Here is a 19832-nt window from a genome sequence, read left to right on the forward strand (position 1 = left end):
ATAGGAATGCAAGAGAGTTCTGTGCATTAATTTTGTATCCTGAAACTTTACCAAATACATTGATTAGCTCTAGTAGTTTTCTGGTGACATCTTTAGGATTCTCTAAGTATAGTATCATGTCATCTGCAAACAGTGACAGATTTACTTCTTCTTTTCCAATTTTTATTCCTTTTATTTATTTTTCTTCTCTGTTTGCCATGGCTAGGACTTCCAAAACTATGTTGAATAATAGTGGTGAGAGTGGGAAACCTTGCCTTGTTCCTGATCTTAGACGAAACGTTTTCAGTTTTTCACCACTGAGAATGATGTTTGCTCTGGGTTTGTCATATATGGCCTTTATTATGTTGAGGTAGGTTCCCTCTATCCCCACTTTCTGGAGACTTTTTATCATAAATTGGTGTTGAATTTCGACAAAAGCTTTTTCTGCATCTATTGAGATGATCATATGGTTTTTATTCTTCAATTTGTTAATATGGTGTATTGCAGTTATTGATTTGCATATATTGAAGAATCCTTGCATCCCTGGGATAAATCCCACTTGATCATGGTGTATGATCTTTTTAATGTGTTGTTGGATTCTGTTTGCTAGTATTTTGTTGAGGATTTTTGCATCTATATTCATCAGTGATACTGGTCTGTAATTTTCTTTTTTTGTAGTATCTTTGTCTGGTTTTTGTATCAGGGTGATGGTGCCCTTATAGAATGAGTGTGGGAGTGTTCCTTCCTCTGGAATCATTTGGAAGAGTTTGAGAAGGATGGTTGTTAGCTCTTCTCTAAATGTGTGATAGAATTCACCTGTGAAGCCATCTAGTCCTGGACTTTTTTTGTTGGAAGAGTTTTAATCACAGTTTCAATTTCATTACTTGTGATTGGTGTGTTCATATTTTCTATTTCTTCCTGGTTCAGTCTTGGAAGGTTATACCTTTCTAAGAATTTGTCCAGTTTTTCCAGGTTGTCCATTTTATTGGCATAGAGTTGCTTGTAGTCGTCTCTTAGGATGCTTTGTATTTCTGTGGTGTCTGTTGTTACTTCTCCTTTTTCATTTCTAATATTATTGATTTGAGTCCTCTCCCTCTCTTTCCTGATGGGTCTGGCTAATGGTTTATCAATTTTGTTTATCTTCTCAAAGAACCAGCTCTTACTTTTATTGATCTTTGCTATTGTTTTCTTTGTTTCTATCTATTTCATTTATTTCTGCTCTGATCTTTATGATTTCTTTCATTCTGCTAACTTTGGGTTTTGTTTGTTGTCCTTTCTCTAGTTCTTTTAGGTGTAAGGTTAGATTGTTTATTTGAGATTTTTCTTGTTTCTTGAGGTAGGCTTGTATTGTTATAAACTTCCCTCTTAGAACTGCTTTTGCTGCATCCCATAGGTTTTGGATCGTCGTGTTTTCATTGTCATTTGTCTCTAGGTATTTTTTGATTTCCTCTTTGATTTCTTCAGTGATCTCTTGGTTATTTAGTATCATATTGTTTAGCCTCCATGTGTTTGCGTTTTTTACGTTTTTTTCCTTATAATTGATTTCTAATCTCATAGTGTTGTGGTCAGAAAAGATGCTTGATATGATTTCAATTTTCTTAAATATACTGAGGCTCAATTTGTGATCCAAGATGTGATCTATCCTGGAGAATGTTCTGTGCGTACTTGAGTAGAAAGTGTAATCTGCTGTTTTTGGATGGAATGTCCTATAAATGTCAATTAAATCTATCTGGTCTATTGTGTCATTTAAAGCTTGTGTTTCCTTATTGATTTTCTTTTTGGATGATCTGTCCATTGGTGTAAGTGAAGTGTTAAAGTCCCCCACTATATTGTGTTACTGTTGATTTCCTCTTTTATAGATGTTAGCCGTTGCCATATGTATTGAGGTGCTCCTATCTTGGGTGCATATATCTTTATAATTGTTATATCTTCTTCTTGGATTGATCCCTTGATCATTATGTAGTGTCCTTCCTTGTCTCTTGTAACGTTTTTTATTTTAAAGCCTATTTTATCTGATATGAGTATTGCTACTCCAGCTTTCTTTCGATTTCCAATTGCAAGGAATATCTTTTTCCACCCCTTCACTTTCAGTCTGTATGTGTCCCTAGGTCTGACGCGGGTCTCTTGTGCACAGCAAATATATGGGTCTTGTTTTTGTATCCATTCAGCGAGCCTGTGTCTTTTGGTTGGAGCAGTAATCCATTCACGTTTAAGGTAATTATTGATATGTATGTTCCTATTACCATTTTCTTAATTGTTTTGGGTTTGTTTTTGTAGCTCCTTTTCTTCTCTTGTGTTTCCGACTTAGAGAAGTTCCTTTAGCATTTGTTGTAGAGCTGGTTTGGTGGTGCTGAATTCTCTTAGCTTTCGCTTGTCTGTAAAGCTTTTGATTTCTCCATCAAATCTGAATGAGCTCCTTGACGGGTAGACTAATCTTGGTTGTAGGTTCTTCCCTTTCATCAGTTTAAATATGTCATGTCACTCCCTTCTGGCTTGTAGAGTTTCTGCTGAGAAATCAGCTGCTAACCTTATGGTAGTTCCCCTGTATGTTATTTGTCATTTTTCCCTTGCTGCTTTCAGTAATTTTTCTTTGTCTTTAATTTTTGCCAATTTGATTACTATGTGTCTTGGCGAGTTTCTCCTTGGGTTTATCCTGTATGGGACTGTCTGCGCTTCCTGGACTTGGGTGGCTATTTCCTTTCCCATGTTAAGGAAGTTTTTGATTATAATCTCTTCCAGTATTTTCTCAGGTACTTTCTCTCTCTCTTTTCCTTCTGGGACCCCTGTAATGTGAATGTTTTTGCATTTAATCTTGTCCCAGAGGTCTCTTAGGCTGTCTTCATTTCTTTTCATTCTTTTTTCTTTATTCTGTTCCACAGCAGTGAATTCCACCATTCTGTCTTCCAGGTCACTTATCCATTCCTCTGCCTCAGTTATTCTGCTATTGATTCCTTCTAGTGTATTTTTCATTTCAGTTATTGTATTACTCATCTCTGTTTGTTTGTTCTTTAATTCTTCTAGGTCTTTGTTAAACATTTCTTGCATCTTCTCCGTCTTTGCCTCCATTCTTTTTCCAAGGTCCTGGGTTATCTTCACTATCATTATTCTGAATTCTTTTTCTGGAAGTTTGCCTATCTCCACTTCATTTAGTTGTTTTTCTGGGGTTTTATCCTGTTCCTTCATCTGGTACATAGCCCTCTGCCTTTTCATCTTGTCTATCTTTCTTTGAATGTGGTGTTTGTTCCACAGGCTGCAGGATTGTAGTTCTTCTTGCTTCTGCTGTCTGTCCTCTGGTGGATGAGGCTAAGAGGCTTTTGCAAGCTTCCTGCTGAGAGGGACTGGTGGTGGGTAGAGCTGGCTGTTGCTCTGGTGGGTAGAGCTCAGTAAAACTTTAATCCGATTGTCTGCTGATGGGTGGGGCTGGGTTCCCTTCCTGTTGGTTGTTTCGCCTGAGGCAACCCAACACTGGAGCTTACCTGGGCTCTTTGGTGGGGCTAATGGCGGACTATGGGAGGGCTCACGCCAAGGAGTACTTCCCAGAACTTCTGCTGCCAGTGTTCTTGTCCTCACAGTGACACACAGCCACCCCCCGCCTCTGCAGGAGACCCTCCAACACTAGCAGGTAGGTCTGGTTCAGTCTCCTATGGGGTCACTGCTCCTTCCCCTGGGTCTCGATGTGCACACTATTTGGTGTGTGCCCTCCAAGAGTGGAGTCTCCGTTTTCCCCAGTCCTGTCGAAGTCCTGCAATCAAATCCCACTAGCCTTCAAAGTGTGATTCTCTAGGAATTCCTCCTCCTGTTGCTGGACCCCCACGTTGGGAAGCCTGATGTGGGGCTCAGACCCTTCACTCCAGTGGGTGGACTTCTGTGGTATAAATGTTCTCCAGTTTGTGAGTCACCCACCCAGCAGTTATGGGATTTGATCTTATTGTGATTGAGCCCCTCCTATCATCTCATTGTGGCTTCTCCTTTGTCTTTGGATGTGGGGTATGTTTTTTAGTGAGTTCCAGTGTCTTCCTGTCGATGACTGCTCAGCAGTTAGTTGTGATTCTGGTGCTCTCACAAGAGGGAGTGAGAGCACGTCCTTCTACTCCACCATCTTGAACCAATCGATCTCACAATGATTAATTTTTTAGAAGTTAGACTTTGATGTTTTAGTTAGTGCTTTTCCAACACATCTCCAGTCCCTTGATATACTCAGCTAATTAAGCAGTGATGTAGACTTTTCATGAAGTACTTTTTAATTAGCCACAGTGATTCCCAAATTATTCAGCCTGAGCTCAGGACCCTTAATATTTAAACTGACAATCCAGAGCATGTAAACTCTTTATTTAAATAGTGACATCTGAAATTAAGCTCAATAAAGGTTTCTATGGAAACTAACTGCAATATCAAAACTTTGCAAAACACAAAAATGACCCAATTAGAAGAGGTAAAAATAAATGTCAGAAAGTGTAGCTATGAATAGTATGGAAAGGTTACTTCTATTTCTTTACATTAATTTTCATAAGTGTGTCTGCATATTCATTAGAAGACTACAGAATTCATTTGCTATTCAAGAATATCAAGTAGATAAGAATGATACATAAAGTGAAATTTTTTGTCGATCTGCAATAAAATTGAAGCCAATTCCCTACACAGACTAAAACTGAAGAGTTAGTTTACATGAATGTATGCACACAGACATAAAATTCTAGGATTTTTGCAGGAGAAAAGATGAATAACTTTTATGAATTAGTTCCAAGTAGAGAAGTTAAATAAGCCTTCTGTCTTCCTTAGAACTAAGAACAAAGGGAAATATTTGCTGAACTTGACTCCAGAATGAAATGCAAATAAAAACATGTTTATCAAATTTTATAATCAAATAAGAAGCTCTTAAAAATAGCTTTGAGAGTCAAGCATAATATAAGAACAATTCATGAATGTGCCAATCTTTTTTTCCTGCTATGAATATTAACCAAGTTTAGATTTTAACCTTGACATTTGCATATACTGTGACAAATGAAAACCCAAAGTATTATTGTACATGGCTGCAGAATTCTAACTTTTGTTTTGAAAGCTCAGGTCTCAAGATATTTTCCTGGAAATCCTTAAATAAAGACATCCAAACATGTTTAAAAAGTAATATTCTGAACTCTACTAATGAAACACAGTATCAAAGTGACATATATAGTTGCATCACTAACAGGCACCTCAAACTTAACTCATCTGAAATTTAGCTCCTGATTTTTCCCTAACCTGCTTTTCCTGGAGTCTTCCTCATCTCAGTCAATGGCGACACCATTTTTTCAGTTGCTCAGACCAGAGTCATTTTTCACAATTCTATCAGCAAATCCCCTCAGCCCTCATTCAAAATATCCTCAGAATTCAATCACCTCTCTCCATCTTGCTTGCCACAACCATGCCCCAATCCACCACACTCTCACCTACATTATTACAGCAACCTCCTAAGTGCTCTGCTTCCTTCTTCTGACTTTCCCCCTTTTGTCAAAACTTAAAAACTGCAGCAAGAGTAATTCTGTTCAGAAAAAGTAAGGCTGATCCTGTCTCTACTGTGCTTGAACTTCCCAGTGGCTTTCCATCTCACTCAGAACAAAGCCAAAGTTTTCACAAGGGACAGTTAAGTCCTGCAGGACCTGTTCCCCTGGGTGCCTCTCTGACTTATCACCTGCTATTCAATGTACTCACTGGCTTCAGGCAGCCTGAGCTCCTTACTGTTCTCCCGCTAAGCCGGGCATGCCGGTGCATCTTTTTGCTATTCCTCTGCTTGGAATGCCCTTCCCAGGTGTTTGCTTGGCTCACTCTCACATCTTTAATCAAATGTCTCATTCTCAGTGAGGCTTTCTCTGGCCATTCCCTTTTAACATGCTCTTATGATCACTTAAATGAGAATATATTTTGCTTAATTTATTTTTGTTCTATTTATTTCCCTGCACTGAAATGTAAGGTTATTGAAACAGTTCTTTTCGTTTTTTGTTTTCTGCTGTATTTCCATCTCCTAGAATAAAGCCTTGCTTATACTAGGTGCTCAATAAATTTTGTTGAACGTTGAATCAGTGAAATATATTTCATTTAGAAAAATAATAGTCCTAACTTTTCCTTAAATAAAGTAAAACTCATTGACAACAACATAAATTAACTGATCAATACATTAATAAGAAATGACTGAGATTCCAGAGATCAGTGGTGTACAGGTTCTATGAGGGTTATAAGAACTCCCTATCTTCAAAGATCTTACAGTTTAAGAAAACAACATTCATTAGAAAACAATAAAAGACAATCTATTACTAAATTCTAAGTCCAAAGTAGTCAAGCATTGTGGTATTTAGGAGGTGAGTGTTCTAATCCTATTGCTGCCATTAACTAAATGAACCTAAGGAAATGTTGCCCCTTTATCCTCAATGTCTTCATTTTGCAGATAAGGAGAATGCACTAGGTGGCTTACTGGTCCACTAGAATTCTTAACTTCTATTGGTCTATTATTTGAGAGAAGAGAGAAGTCAGTAGAGATATGTGACAGAGGTGGTTAGCTGTTCAGCAACTCTTTTCCTCTTCTCCTGGCTCTTAGCTTCCTAAGAAGCCATACCAAAGAAGTTCTAAAAACCTTGATTGATTGAAAATAGATTCACACCAAGCAGTTTCCCAGTGAATTCTGCTGAATTTTATCAAGTTAGACACAAATCACTGCATTTAAATATTTTGGTATTTTAAAATAATTTTCTAATATCAAAATGTGAATGTTATTAAAAGTAGAAATAGTTTTTGTCATTATTCTTACCCTGTCTTATAAAAACTAAATTTCTTCAGTTGTTATTTATCTATATCATGCGTATTATCTGTTTTGATTTGCCCAAAGAGACCACAAGTTTCTCTAGGTCAAGAGTCATGAATTATACATCTTCCTGTCCTTTTTTTGGGGGAGGGGTGTATTCAGTGCTTTGTATGTGCTGTGTGAATGAATGGGGTCTAGACATTTCTGAATAAAATCTTCTCAGCCTAATTATAGGAAATATGTGTCACATCACTGTGCTACAATACAAATTTGGTCATGGATAGAGTCTTTAATGCTCTGGTAGTTCCTGGTGGCAGGGAGAAGGGAGACATCCTGTGGAGTTCATCAAGCCCTGAAAGACCTTTAACAATGCGCCGCCCTTCTTTGGCATGCCTCTAGTGAGTAGTGCATGGGAAGTATCTGTCCCTTCTTGTCTCTTGTGCCCATATACACCCATGTTGGTGGTGTGGCCCTAGGTGACATCTTATCTTCTGCTGACTTTTATATCAAAGCAAGTCCTAAAGAAGAAAAAGGGATCAAACCAGTGCTGCTTACTTATGTCTGCGGTTAGCATCTCCTAAGCATGCGTGCAATACAATCTCTTCCTCTGGCCTGAATACTAAATACCTGAATTCTCAGTTTCCTTTTCCTTTATTTATCTTTTCTTATAACTTGTCCCACCAGAGACCAAAGCAGTCTCCATGTTTCCAGAATATAGAAACATGAATCCTTGGGGCAATACACACTCCCTCCTCATTTTAGCTATTTTAGAAATTAAGTTGGCAATTTAATTCTTGTATCTCCAGCCTTGGCACTTTCTATACTTATTGAACAAACTGGAAGAGATGACCAAAATCTGAGTTGTGATGTTGTAAACATGAGTTACCTGTGCAGATTCTTTTAAAGTTGGGATTTTCCAGAATGTGTCCTGGTAGGCGGCACTGGAACCGATGTTGCCAGAACTCAGGGAACCAGGGATTCCGCGTATTAGTGTCCAGCCTCAGTTTCAGGAAATAATCATCAAAGGACCTGACCTCTGGAGACTGCAGCTTTATCGTGATTCCCCCGTTGGCTTCCACCTCATAACCTTCAATGACTTCATCTCTGTCTGCCCAGCCATCACTAAAAAATGCAGGGATTGGGGTGGGGAGAGAGAAAGACAAAAGTCTCACAAATAGAGCTATGAGTTTTGCATGAATGAAGCAATTCAGCAAGACTTAAAGTCTATTTTAAGCCAACATTGTTAACTATCAATGACTTTTTTTTATTTTTGTGGAGAATAGAAAATTACAGTGTCATAATGTCAAAAACAAACAATCATAATGTCTTGTTTGTTTTTCACAGTAGTGAAAGTGATGATGAAGATGATGACAGTAACAATTACAAGAACTAACGTTTATTGAGCATTTACTAGTCACCAGATTCTGCACTACTCAATTTTACTGAGTCAGATGTTCAGCAAATAGCTGAGTCCTGGTGGATCCTGGATACAGATCCAGGCAGTCTGGCTCCCAAGCCCATTGCTCTTTACAACTAGACCACAAAGCCCATCGGTTGTTTTCCAAACCCAAAGAAAATAAAACCCAGGTACTCAGGACCTTCTCAATAAGAGCTAGGCAAGGTTTCAAGGTTGCAATCAAGACCATTATACGAGCTGCATTATATAGCGTAGAAAATTGATTTAGCTTAGAAACATGACAATCACAGATTTTGTTCCTGGACATTGTTCAAATTTGCATCTCTTAGAAATGACCAGATGCTTTTTTTTTTCCTAATGTTATTTCAAAATAACAGCATTAAAAGAAAACAATCTGACTCCCCAAAATAAAAAAATCCTCCTGCTCTCTAAATGGCAGTTCACTGACATTTCATTTGTAGGTTCAAATTTTTTAAGTTTGTCCACTTTCTAGAACATTCACATCTGCCAAGAGGGATATATCTCCAGTTTAATTCAAGTGTATCTATGAGCTAGGCCCAACCTCATGTGAGTGGCTATGATCCCTTCCCAAGAGGGGGTCAAAGAAAAATTGCACCAGAGTTAAAGAGGCAAAGAAGACTTTATTCAAGACTATTTCAATAGGCCAAAGATACTGAACTCAATTCTGCTGAAACAAAAGGTGGAAGTGCTAGGATAAGCTAGTGAGGAAGTGCTGGCTGACACTGAGTGGAGCTTGGTCAATGTGATTAAACCATCTGTGTTTGATAATTGTCATTTATCTAAATTAGGCTCCCACCTTCCCACAGAAACTGGGCGATAGGGGTCTGCTATCACTCTTAACGATCATATTTTAAAGGGATGGCTCCCAGGCTCCTGAGAAAAAAATTTCTCTGTTGTAAAACTAGCAAGAGGCTGGGAGAAATTTTACATTTCAAAGGGGCAGAGAAAGAATTGACACTGGCGTGCCTTTAAAAGCAAAAAGCTGTGACAAAGTGATAGAGTGGCATGGACATATATACACTACCAAACATAAAATAGATAGCTAGTGGGAAGCAGCCGCATAGCACAGGGAGATCAGCTCGGTGCTTTGTGACCACCTAGTAGGGGTGGGATAGGGAGGGTGGGAGGGAGGGAGACACAAGAGGGAAGAGATATGGGAACATATGTATATGTATAATTGATTCACTTTGTTATAAAGCGGAAACTAACACACCATGGTAAAGCAATTATACTCCAATAAAGATGTTAAAAAAAAAAAAAAGAAAATGCTCTAAGAAAAGGGAATTCTCGGGGCCCAAAGTAAGGAAGAAATTTGCCTAAATCCTAGTCAAGCTTTGGAGAACATTAAGAGTGCCTTGATCAAGGAGTGGATCTATTCCTCTACCCACAGAGTAGGTAGAGGTAGCCCTGCATGTAGCCCTGCAGTTTCTGGAACACAACCATTCAGTCTCTGCCAGAGAAAGTGTTTTATCACTTGCTTCTCACAGAGCAGGGAGCTGGGCCAAACACATATGACAGACCATAGCTCATTCCTCTCCTTGTTACCTGAGACCAATTTAGATAAATGTGTCCTCCACTTAGCTGAGCTAATTGGTATAACTTCATTCCAGAATCTTCCCAGTGAACCACACAGGAGCTACACTTTCAACAGATCAAATACAGAAGGTAAGTTGACTTAATATGATCCAGAACTAAAGGACTTTTGAGGTAAGGTGTAGTCTAACCAGCCAGACCAGAGAATATCTATATGCTTCTTCTAAATCTGCTAGAATATAAATTTTAATATTTTGCATGGATCTTTCTTTTCTCTCTTTCCTCCCTCTTCCCTCCCTTCTTTCTTTCCTTCCTTCCTTCTGCATTTACCTAGCACCTACTATGTACCAGATGCTCTGCTATGCTCAGGATTCAGTTCAGAATAAGAAATATTATTCTCTTCCCCCTAGTGTTACAGACTTGTGGGAAAACAGATGTTAAACAAGAATTTGAAACACTGTGAAGGTAAAGAAGGAGAAGTGACCAAAACTATGGGAAGGAGGGGCTTGGGTCTAACTTAGTCTTGTGTGTATGTATGTGAGTGTGGGTGAATAAAGGTGTGATTAGGAATGGTTTTCCTAAGAAAGTGATGTCTGAGTTGAGACTCAAAGGATGAGTAGGCATTAGTCAGGTCCAGACAGGAGGAGGGATTGCTAAAGAAAATTCCTGATAGATTATCTAACATATAGGAAAGAACAAGGCTCATTCAAAGAATTTAGAGTGTCTGTTCATGGGAGCACAGAGAGAAGTTAGCAGGAGATGGGGATGTGGGCAAAATTCCACCCTAGGAACTCTTAGCCTAAGGACTACAGGAGATCCTCAAAGTGTTGTAAGGCTATTACTTAATGAGGTCATTCAGCTCTACCCTCTGGTGGTAAATGACCTGAGTATTTTGGGGGACAAGTCCTCTACTCACCATCACTGAACATGATGGCCAATCAAACTGATTAAAAGAAAAAAAAAAAGCCCACTCATTTATCTTTCTATATCCTCATTCTGGTTAGAAATGTTTGAACTAGTTTGTTTGGATTTATTCACATTTATTTCACAACTACATCTATAGCAGTTTGAAGATGAGAGCTATAGTTCATGTCATGTTGAAAAGGAGGGTAAAAATAAAACCAGTTAGGTTTTCAAGAAATTCTGCCTATGAGTATATATTTAAAATCAAGATGACATAACTTGAAGGAAATAATTACTTTTTGATGTTGTTAGGCTTGAAGTGTGTTTCTCCCCAAGGTTTAATATTATGCGAGACTTTTATGTGCATGTATAGTCTGAACAAGAAATCCACAATTTTTAAAAGTGTATGAAATGTCTTCCCTAGTGTTTATTTGCATTTTTTAGAAAAATCATTAAGTTTATAAAAGCGAGTATCATGTGTCAGTGCTGGAAGCAGAGAAAGTGTGACCTCCTGCCCTTTTGCAACCAACACAGAGGAGTGCATCATAGGAGTAAACCCTTGTCTATGAATATAGACAACTTGAAGTCATATGGTTTAGTGGGGTGAAGCCCTAAATCCCCTTTGCCATTGGTCAAAGCCCTTCCCCCCTCACCACAGATGACTCCCTTCTAGAAATTAGAGTTGGTGTTAGATCCAAGAGGTTATAAAATCAGGGACAACCGAGATGTGATAGAGAAAATATTCAACTAGGATTAGTCGGATTAGTCGGTGAATATATATTGAAGTGTTAATTGCTAAAGTTTGGTATGAGATCTTAAATCTATCACAGGTGAGGTATAAGGGAATGATAACAAATCAAAAGTCACAGAAAAACAATCATAAAGCAACTCCTGGTTTGTATATATTTTAATCATTTCTTTTATGTACCACTTGTCAAATGTATATATTTGAGGATTTTGAAAGATTTTCGCTCTTTAGTTATAGTATTGGGATTTTTTACAAGGATATTGTTCTGGTGAATTCTCTGTGAAGCACACTTGGGAACGGAGAGCCAGCAGCTCTCCTGATACCTGGTATAGGTTTTTTCTTTCCCTGTTGATGGTGGTAGGATGGTGGTGGTAGTGGCGGTGGTGGTGTAGACTGTGCTCGAGCAGAGATGACCTGCAGGCACCTGCTCACCCCAAGTGTCTGCAGTGAATCCTGCCGGGCTGGGTGCTGGTCAGCCTTAGGCAGGGCTGAGCTCTTCTGAGGCACATTCACAGCCTCTAGCAGCCTCTGCTGCTCCATCTGTCTCCCAATTTTGAGTTCATTTTCTATCTGGGGTCTGGATATGAAACTGCATAATGTGAATAAATGGGGGGAACATTTAACAGGAAGCTACACGTCTTAAGTATTCCTCACAAATATACAAGACTCCTTATTTCCTATCCCCCTCAACATTTTTACATAACAATTCTTTCACAAGATTGTTCTTCACTTCCCACAAAAGCATGGCTCTAGTCCTGTGAAATTTCACAATCCAAACTTATAATAATAAGATTTCTTCCACTCAGTAAATTCTGATATTAACAACAAGGGAATATTATTTCTAATTCTACCTATTACAACTTGACAGGAGCTTCAGGAGTGTTATTTTGCATTATATCAGTTAAAATAATTTAATAAGCTAATTGATAGTAAAAAAAAAAGAATGCAATAGTATTCATTTAAAAAATTGTACAAAAACATTTTAGAAAATCTTATTTACATTCAATTAAAATAATTACAGTCTAGAGAGTAAAGCAATTTGATTTGTATAATGAATTCAAGTGACTGTGTATACCTGATAATAAAACTATAATTCTTTAAAAATAATCCAAAGTTTACCACATAACCAGGGACAGAATAAAAGCATAATAAAAACAATATTTTCAAAAACATATGTAAACAAGCACAACATTACATAAATTAAAATGCTAACTATATTTACAAAGGTTGAAGAAATGTAGGATAATGTAATTTAAGTCAAGTGATGCCAATTATGAGAAATATTTTGGAGGTAACGGCATCTTTTTCAATAATAATTGAGACTGGTTTTATTCATTCAACGCTCATTCACTAAGAGTCTTATATGAGTTAAGCATTTGCTTACTGCTTTGATACATTGCTCAAAAGTAGAGGCAAGGCCCTTGCCATCAAGGCAATTACAGGGGTGGGATAGTCTCGCCGCTGAATACACAATAGCCACAGAGCTGCAATCCCTGAAAGAAAAGGAAGACAGGCTACAGAAGCATAGAGATGGGGCAAAGGAGTCATGCCAAGGGAGATTTTGCCCAAGGGGAAATAACATCTAGGATGGAACTTAAAGGAGGAGTTGAAGTTGCACAGGTAAAGAGGGAGATGGGAGAGAGGCCAGCTAAAGAGGGAACAAAGCTTTGAAACAACAGCAAGGCTTTCAGTTTACTTAGAGTGTTCAAGGTAAGGAAAGATAGGACAAGCAGGGGTGAGATCTGGAAGAACCTTAACATCCTTGTTAAGGGTTTTGGATTTCATTTTTATGGTGGTAAGAAACTACTCAGATTTTCAGCAGGAATATGACACAATTAGATTTGTTTTAGAGGGTTTTTCTAGAAAGTACCTAGAGTGTAAGTACTTGTGAAGATTCTTTGGTTCTATAATTCTGAGGCAGAAACTGTAGAAACAAACACATAGACATGTGCACACACACATGCACACACACAGGCTAATAATATTGTATTATGAAGGCACAGTGGCAGTGTTGATGAATCAGGAATTGGGGTAGTGGTCACAATTAGTTTATATTTAATTTTAAAATTAGTTACTGCCAATTCACCATGAATGTAGAACTAACACAAAATGTAGGTCTCTTTATTTAATTATCTAGGACAGGCATTTAGAGGTCACTCAGCCTACTGAAAAACACAAGAGAGGATGAGGGGATGGAGTCACCTTTTATTGTCCTATACATCTGGAATTATTATAGAACTCAAACAGAAGCCTTACTTCTAAAGCTACTCTGTTTCAGTGGAAAACGGAGGCCGGGGAGAGAATGGGAAGGTATCAAAAGACAAAAGAGGAAGAATGAAGGGAATTAATTCTCAAGGAGCTGAAGCTCCATGTAAAGATCAAGGTCAGATCAGGTTTCCTTACTTTCCATCTGCTCCTGACCCTTAAACACTAACCCACCTCTGGCATCCTGAGCCTGGAATCATCTGCCACCCGGAGACTTGTAATTATCCTCCTCTCCTAGCAGAAATGTAGGGCAACTACTGATAAACATTGCACACAGCCATGCAAGTGTGGAGGCCCCTCCTAAACCTTCTACAGACCATTTCTCATGTATCAGTTACAATTTCAAGCCAGTGTGAAAGAAGGGTGGGCCAATGCGGAATTACTTGTGGACAAGTAGGTCTTTTGAATTCCTTCAAATTCTACTGCCAAGGTAGCACCCCATTTTGTCTCTCATTCAATTAACCCGAAGAGACAATATGAAATAGGAATTGGTTAGTTAAACTTTCTAAGCCTCTGTTTCTCCACCTATACAATGGGAATGGAAATGGTTATCAACTTCTTAAGAGTTGTGTGAGAATTAAACTAGATAATCCATATAAAACACTTATCACAGTACGTAGGGCATGATGAAGTCTTACTAGACATAACAGTTCTTTATCATCAATCTTCTCATGATCCAACCAATGTACTGAGCTGTATCGACAGGTAGGAGAGACTTCTCTACAAAAGTGCTGCTCACAGTGTGGTCCAAAGATTGGTGCCAGTCATTATCTATTTTTTACCAGTTGATGAGGAGAGACTGAGAGGAAGCATTTAGAAAAACCTACAGCAGTTAGACATTGTTGCAAGGTCTAAGAACATGACTGGTGGACTCATGTCTTTGAATAAACAGGGTTTAACCACTTTGTTTTCCAATTCATATGGTGAATTGCCCATGCCTCAAGCCTATCCACAGTCATATGCAGTAGAACTCAGTTACACTGTGTGAGCTTTTATGGTTACTTTGCCAAATACAACCCCAAATTATATAAATATCTGAGAATATATAAGCACTTATTTTTATCAATTTGTTTTTACAATCACATTAAATTTTAATCAAGACTGTTTTATAATTTATCATATAACATTACTTTCTATAGCAGAGAAATAAAATTTTCATTATTTACTTTAACTCCAATTATATGTGGCCGCACAAGCTTCACCAGACTTTTTTTTTTTTTTTTTTTACAAGAAAAGATACAATTTGCTGAATGTGGCAATAGTATTTGAATGTGGACAGCGGAAATGATTCCATAGAAATAGGGCAAAAAGAGTTCCAATGAAATTTACCTGAAAAGATGTTGGTTTATATATTGAATTTATCCCTAATTGATGGTGAAGTGCTGAAACCATAGTGTATTATCTGTGGGGCTGTTTTAGTTAATGAATTTGTGAAATCATCAAAATGTATTAGTCATTTGTAGTAGCCCTGCCACCCTTTTCCACAGTTTTGCTTTCCTCTGTTTCAGTTACCCACAGTCAACTGTGGTCTGAAAACACTCAATGAAAAATTCCAGAAATAAACAATTTATAAGTTTTAAATTGCATGCTGTTCTGAGTAGCGTGAAGAAATCGCTTGGGGTCCAGCTCCATCCAGCCCAAGGTGTGAGTCAACCTTTTTCCAGGATATCCCACCTGTTAGTCACTTAGTAGCCATATCGTCTCAGTTATCAGATTGACTGTTGAGGTATTACTTGTGTTCAAGTATCATTTTACTTATTAATGGCCTCAAAGTGCAAGAGTGGTGATGTTGGTAATTGCGATATGTCAAAGAGAAGGAGTAAGATGTTTCCTTTAAGTGAAAAGTTCTCAACTTAATAAGGAAAGAAAAAAATTGTATGCTGAAGTTGCTAAGATCTACAGTAAGAACAAATCTTCTTTCCATGAAATTGTGAAGAAGGAAAAAGAAATTTGTGATAGTTTTGCTATTACACCTCAAACTGCAAAAGTTACAACCACAGTGTATGAAAAGTGCTTAGTTAAGATGTAAAAAGCAATACATTTGTACAATAAGATTTTTTTTCTAAACTAATTAATTAATTTATTTATTTTTGGCTGTGTTGGGTCTTCGTCTCTGTGCAAGGGCTCTCTCCAGTTGCGGCAAGCGGGGTCCACTCCTCATCGCGGTGCGCAGGCCTCTCTCTATCGCGGCCTCTCTTATTGCAGAGCACAGGCTCCAGACGCGCAGGCTCAGTAGCTGTGGCTCACGGGCCCAGTTGCTCCGCGGCATGCGGGATCCTCCCAGACCAGGGCTCGAACCCGTGTCCCCTGCACTGGCAGGCAGACTCTCAACCACTGCGCCACCAGGGAAGCCCCAATAAGATATTTTGAAAGAAAGAAAGACAACACATTCACCTAACGTTTATTACAGTATATTGTTAGTTTTTGCTGTTAATCTCTTACAGTGCCTAATGTATAAATTAAACTTTATCATAGATATGTATGTATAGAAAAAAACATAGTATATATAGGAGTCAGTACTATTTGCAGTTTCAGGCATCCACTGGGGGTCTTGGAATGTATCCCCCATGGATAAAGAGGGACTACTGTATACACAAAACATAAAGGATTAAAATTTTAAGCCAAAAGAATCATTTGAAAGAAAAAGCATTGAATTAAAAGCCGATAAAAGCATGTGTTCAATATTCTACACATAAACATTAGTGTTTCATGGGTTTTATATGAAGTGGCATTTGCGATTGCTAAGAATTAAATATATATACAGTTGACAAGACATTATGAATGACTACGTTAGAGGTATTTACTTAGAAATGTTCAGTGATTTTGGTAAAACGGTAACTCAAGTACTACTTTCTGATGCCATCATGGCTGGATGATTTCCAAAACTGCCTAATGATATGGAAAACCAACTCACTGAATAAATAAAGCTGGTAAAGCATTCTTTCACTGTAAGTTGATGAATGTGCAGATATTGCTTTTTGTGGCAGTTCTTTTAGTATATGCGCAGTTTGAAAATGATAAAGATTTGAAGAAAGAAATCTCTGCTCTGATTTAAATTCTCTTTTAGTGGGACTTCCCTAGTGGCATAGTGGTTAAGAATCTGCCTGCCAATGCAGGGGACACAGGTCCCAGCCCTGGTCCGCGAAGATCCCACATGCCGCGGAGCAACTAAGCCCATGAGCCACAACTACTGAGTCCACGTGCCACAATTACTGAAGCCCGTGCGCCTAGAGCCCATGCTCTGCAACAAGAGAAGACACTGCAATGAGAAGCCCGCACACTGAAACAAAGAGTAGCCCCCGCTCGCCGCAATTAAAGCCCGCGTGCAGCAACGAAGACTCAACACAGCCAAAAATAAAATAAATTAATTTAAAAAAAATTCTCTTTTAGCTTTATGTCTGAGAAACACAAGTAGCTCTAAATTTTATAAAATTATGAAGAATTATTTTGTCAAGAAATCTGGTTGACAGTTTATGTTTTATATAAAGGAATGTTCTGATGCTGCAACTGCCAGCATCAGGAAAACATTCTGAAGTAGTTACCTAAGTTAAGGAGCTTGTGAGAGAATGTAAATCAATGCAATGCTTCCCTCATTGAGAAAGTCTTGATTTAAAAAATGTCAGCTGAAGTAAACAACGCTGGTGACACAGCACAAATTTTGAGTTATGTAAGACCCAAAGTTGGCTCATTAGAACTGACTGTTAGCATTTTTTCCGAATGCTGTATTCAGTAAATTCATGTTGGTAGATTGAAATTATCCATGATGGTGATACATACTTCAAGCAAACCAGTAAATGCTACAAATTAGGGATTCTTCTTTCTTGTTTTCTTTTCCCACACAACCAGTTATGATAATATGGAAACTGACCATAAACAGCTATTTTTGGTATTAAAGAAAGAAGCTGTGTCAAGAGTGTCTGAACTGCAAAATAAACTCTTAAATGTTTCTTCAGGAGAAGAAATAAGGTTGGTTCCAATATTTAAACATATTAATACGAAAGCCTGACTTGCTCTATTGACTGATATCTTGGATATATTTAGTAATCTTTATATTTCTATGAGAAGAAATAATTCGATTATTTTTCCAAAGGGGAGCTAAGATCAAAGAGCAAAATTAAAAGTTAGAAATTTTGAAGAACAAGATGTTTTTGCAGATTGCTATATCACAGTTTTAATTTTAAAATAATTGTCAATAAGTAGGAAATGATCTTGATATTATCATCTGCAAAGTGTTATCAGCAAACACTATGAATTTGATTGCTTTAGTCTCCTTGGGCTACCTAACAAATACCATAGACTGGTGGCTTTAACAATGGAAATTTATTTTCTCACAGTTCTGGAGAATAGAAGTCCAAGATCAAGGTTCCAACTGATTCAGTTTCACTGAGAGCTCTCTTCCTGGCTTGCCAACTATGTCCTAACATGGCCTTTCCTTGGCGCATATAGAGACACAATGAGAGAGAACAATCTCTCTGGTGTTTATTCTAACAAGTACACTAATCCGATTGGATCAGGGCTCCCCCTGTATGACCTTATTTAACCTTAATTAAATCCCTAAAGGTCCCATCTCCAAATTCAGTCACATCAGAGGTTAGGGCTTCAACAGATTAATCTGGGGGCACTCAATTCAGTTCATGGCAGATGGAATAACACTAAAGTTATCATTTGCTGAAAAATCCTAATATAAAAAAATTAATGAATCCAGAATTCACATATTTCATCAAAAGATAATTTAAATTGAACTAAAAGGTTATGGAACAAATTATTGGAGCTGGCTACTGTTAAAGGATTGAAGATAACTTTTTAAACTACAGCCTCACTTGCTTTACTTGGTTCAAAAATTTTAAATAAATATCCCAAACTTGCTGAAATTGCTATAAAATCTCTTCTTCCATTTCCATCAGTAAGCTGATGTGAGGCTGGTTATTCTACTAGGAATTTTATGAAAACAAAATAAAGAAGCAGTTTATACATGCATAATCCCATGCAAGTATCTTTGTTTATCCAACCAAGATTAGATAATTTAATAAACTCACTTATCATATTAAATTTTTAAAATATTGACATGCCTGGTTTTTGTTCAAAGTGTGTATATAAGTATTTAACATAGGTATCCTCTACTTCACTTACAACATTTTGTTTATTTATAATTATAGAACATCTAAAAGTTACAAGTGTAACTAATTTTCTCTACTAATCACCTAGGCACACACTTTCAATGAACAATGGATACATTTTTTGTAACTTTCTTTTCTCCTTTGTTTCGTTTATTTTTATTATATTTACTGAAATGAGATTTTATGCCTGTTAAATCTAATAATACAACTTTGGGCTTGTATTCGCATGTCTTTATGCTATATTTAATTTCTTAGTAATTTACCTTTTTTTGTATTTTATCAAAGTACAACTCCGCCCTAGATTGGGACTTAAAAAAAAAAAAATAGAAGTTTGAGAGTCACTGTTCTAGACACTCTATCCTTTATGCCTTAGAAATTGTTAAGGTAAAGACTATGCTATTATGACAGTTCAAAAAAGGACACTTCAGAAACTCTATCCTAATGTGTGTGGTAAATGAAGTCATGACTACCAGTAGAGACTTTAATTTTGTAGGGAAACATGCAAAATTTTACAGATTGAAACTACCATTCTTCACTTTCTCATTTAAATCCCTGGCAGTTTTATTGCTGCTGAACCTTTATTTTTCAGGTCCCTATGCCATTTGAGTGAAAGGCTGCACTTTCCCAGATAATTGTTAAGAACCAACTGAAGGGAGGCAAGAGACTTATTAGAAAAAGAATGCAATAAGGAGGCAGACGGATTCTCATTAGAGCATAAACTAGATCCTGGCACTCCTCTGCTTAAAACCCACAAGTGCCTTTTCATCTCATCCAAAGTTTTTCAAAGAGTACCTTAAAAAACCCTGCACACTCTGATCCCCATTACCTCTCTCATCTCTACTATTCTACATTTTGCTCTGCTCCAGCCACACTGGGATACCCTGGCCTTAGGATCTTTGCATTGGCTATTTTCTCTGCCTGGAATCCTGGAATTCTCATCACTTGAATATTTGCATAGCTTTCTCTTTTACTTCCTTCATGTCCGCTCAAATATCACATTCTCATAGAGGTCTTTCCCTGTTTAAAGTTGTGTCCTTTCTATTCCTCTTTTCTACTCCCTTTACCTCCTTAAAATAT

At 37.6% G+C, this 19832-nt stretch overlaps 1 protein-coding gene across 3 annotated transcripts in view; it reads right to left on the reverse strand.

The window, feature by feature from the left end:
* GRM1 (glutamate metabotropic receptor 1) overlaps nt 1-19832 on the reverse strand; it is a 402900-nt gene that overhangs the window by 112246 nt on the left and 270822 nt on the right. For all 3 annotated transcript variants that reach the window (XM_082474476.1, XM_082474477.1, XM_082474478.1), the window contains one exon: nt 7638-7873. In XM_082474476.1, the coding sequence (XP_082330602.1) occupies nt 7638-7873 (236 nt within the window). The remainder of the gene's footprint in view (nt 1-7637; nt 7874-19832) is intronic.

This window comes from Balaenoptera physalus (genome assembly GCF_965194825.1).
Source record: "Balaenoptera physalus genome assembly, chromosome: 9".
Lineage (NCBI taxonomy): Eukaryota > Metazoa > Chordata > Mammalia > Artiodactyla > Balaenopteridae > Balaenoptera > Balaenoptera physalus.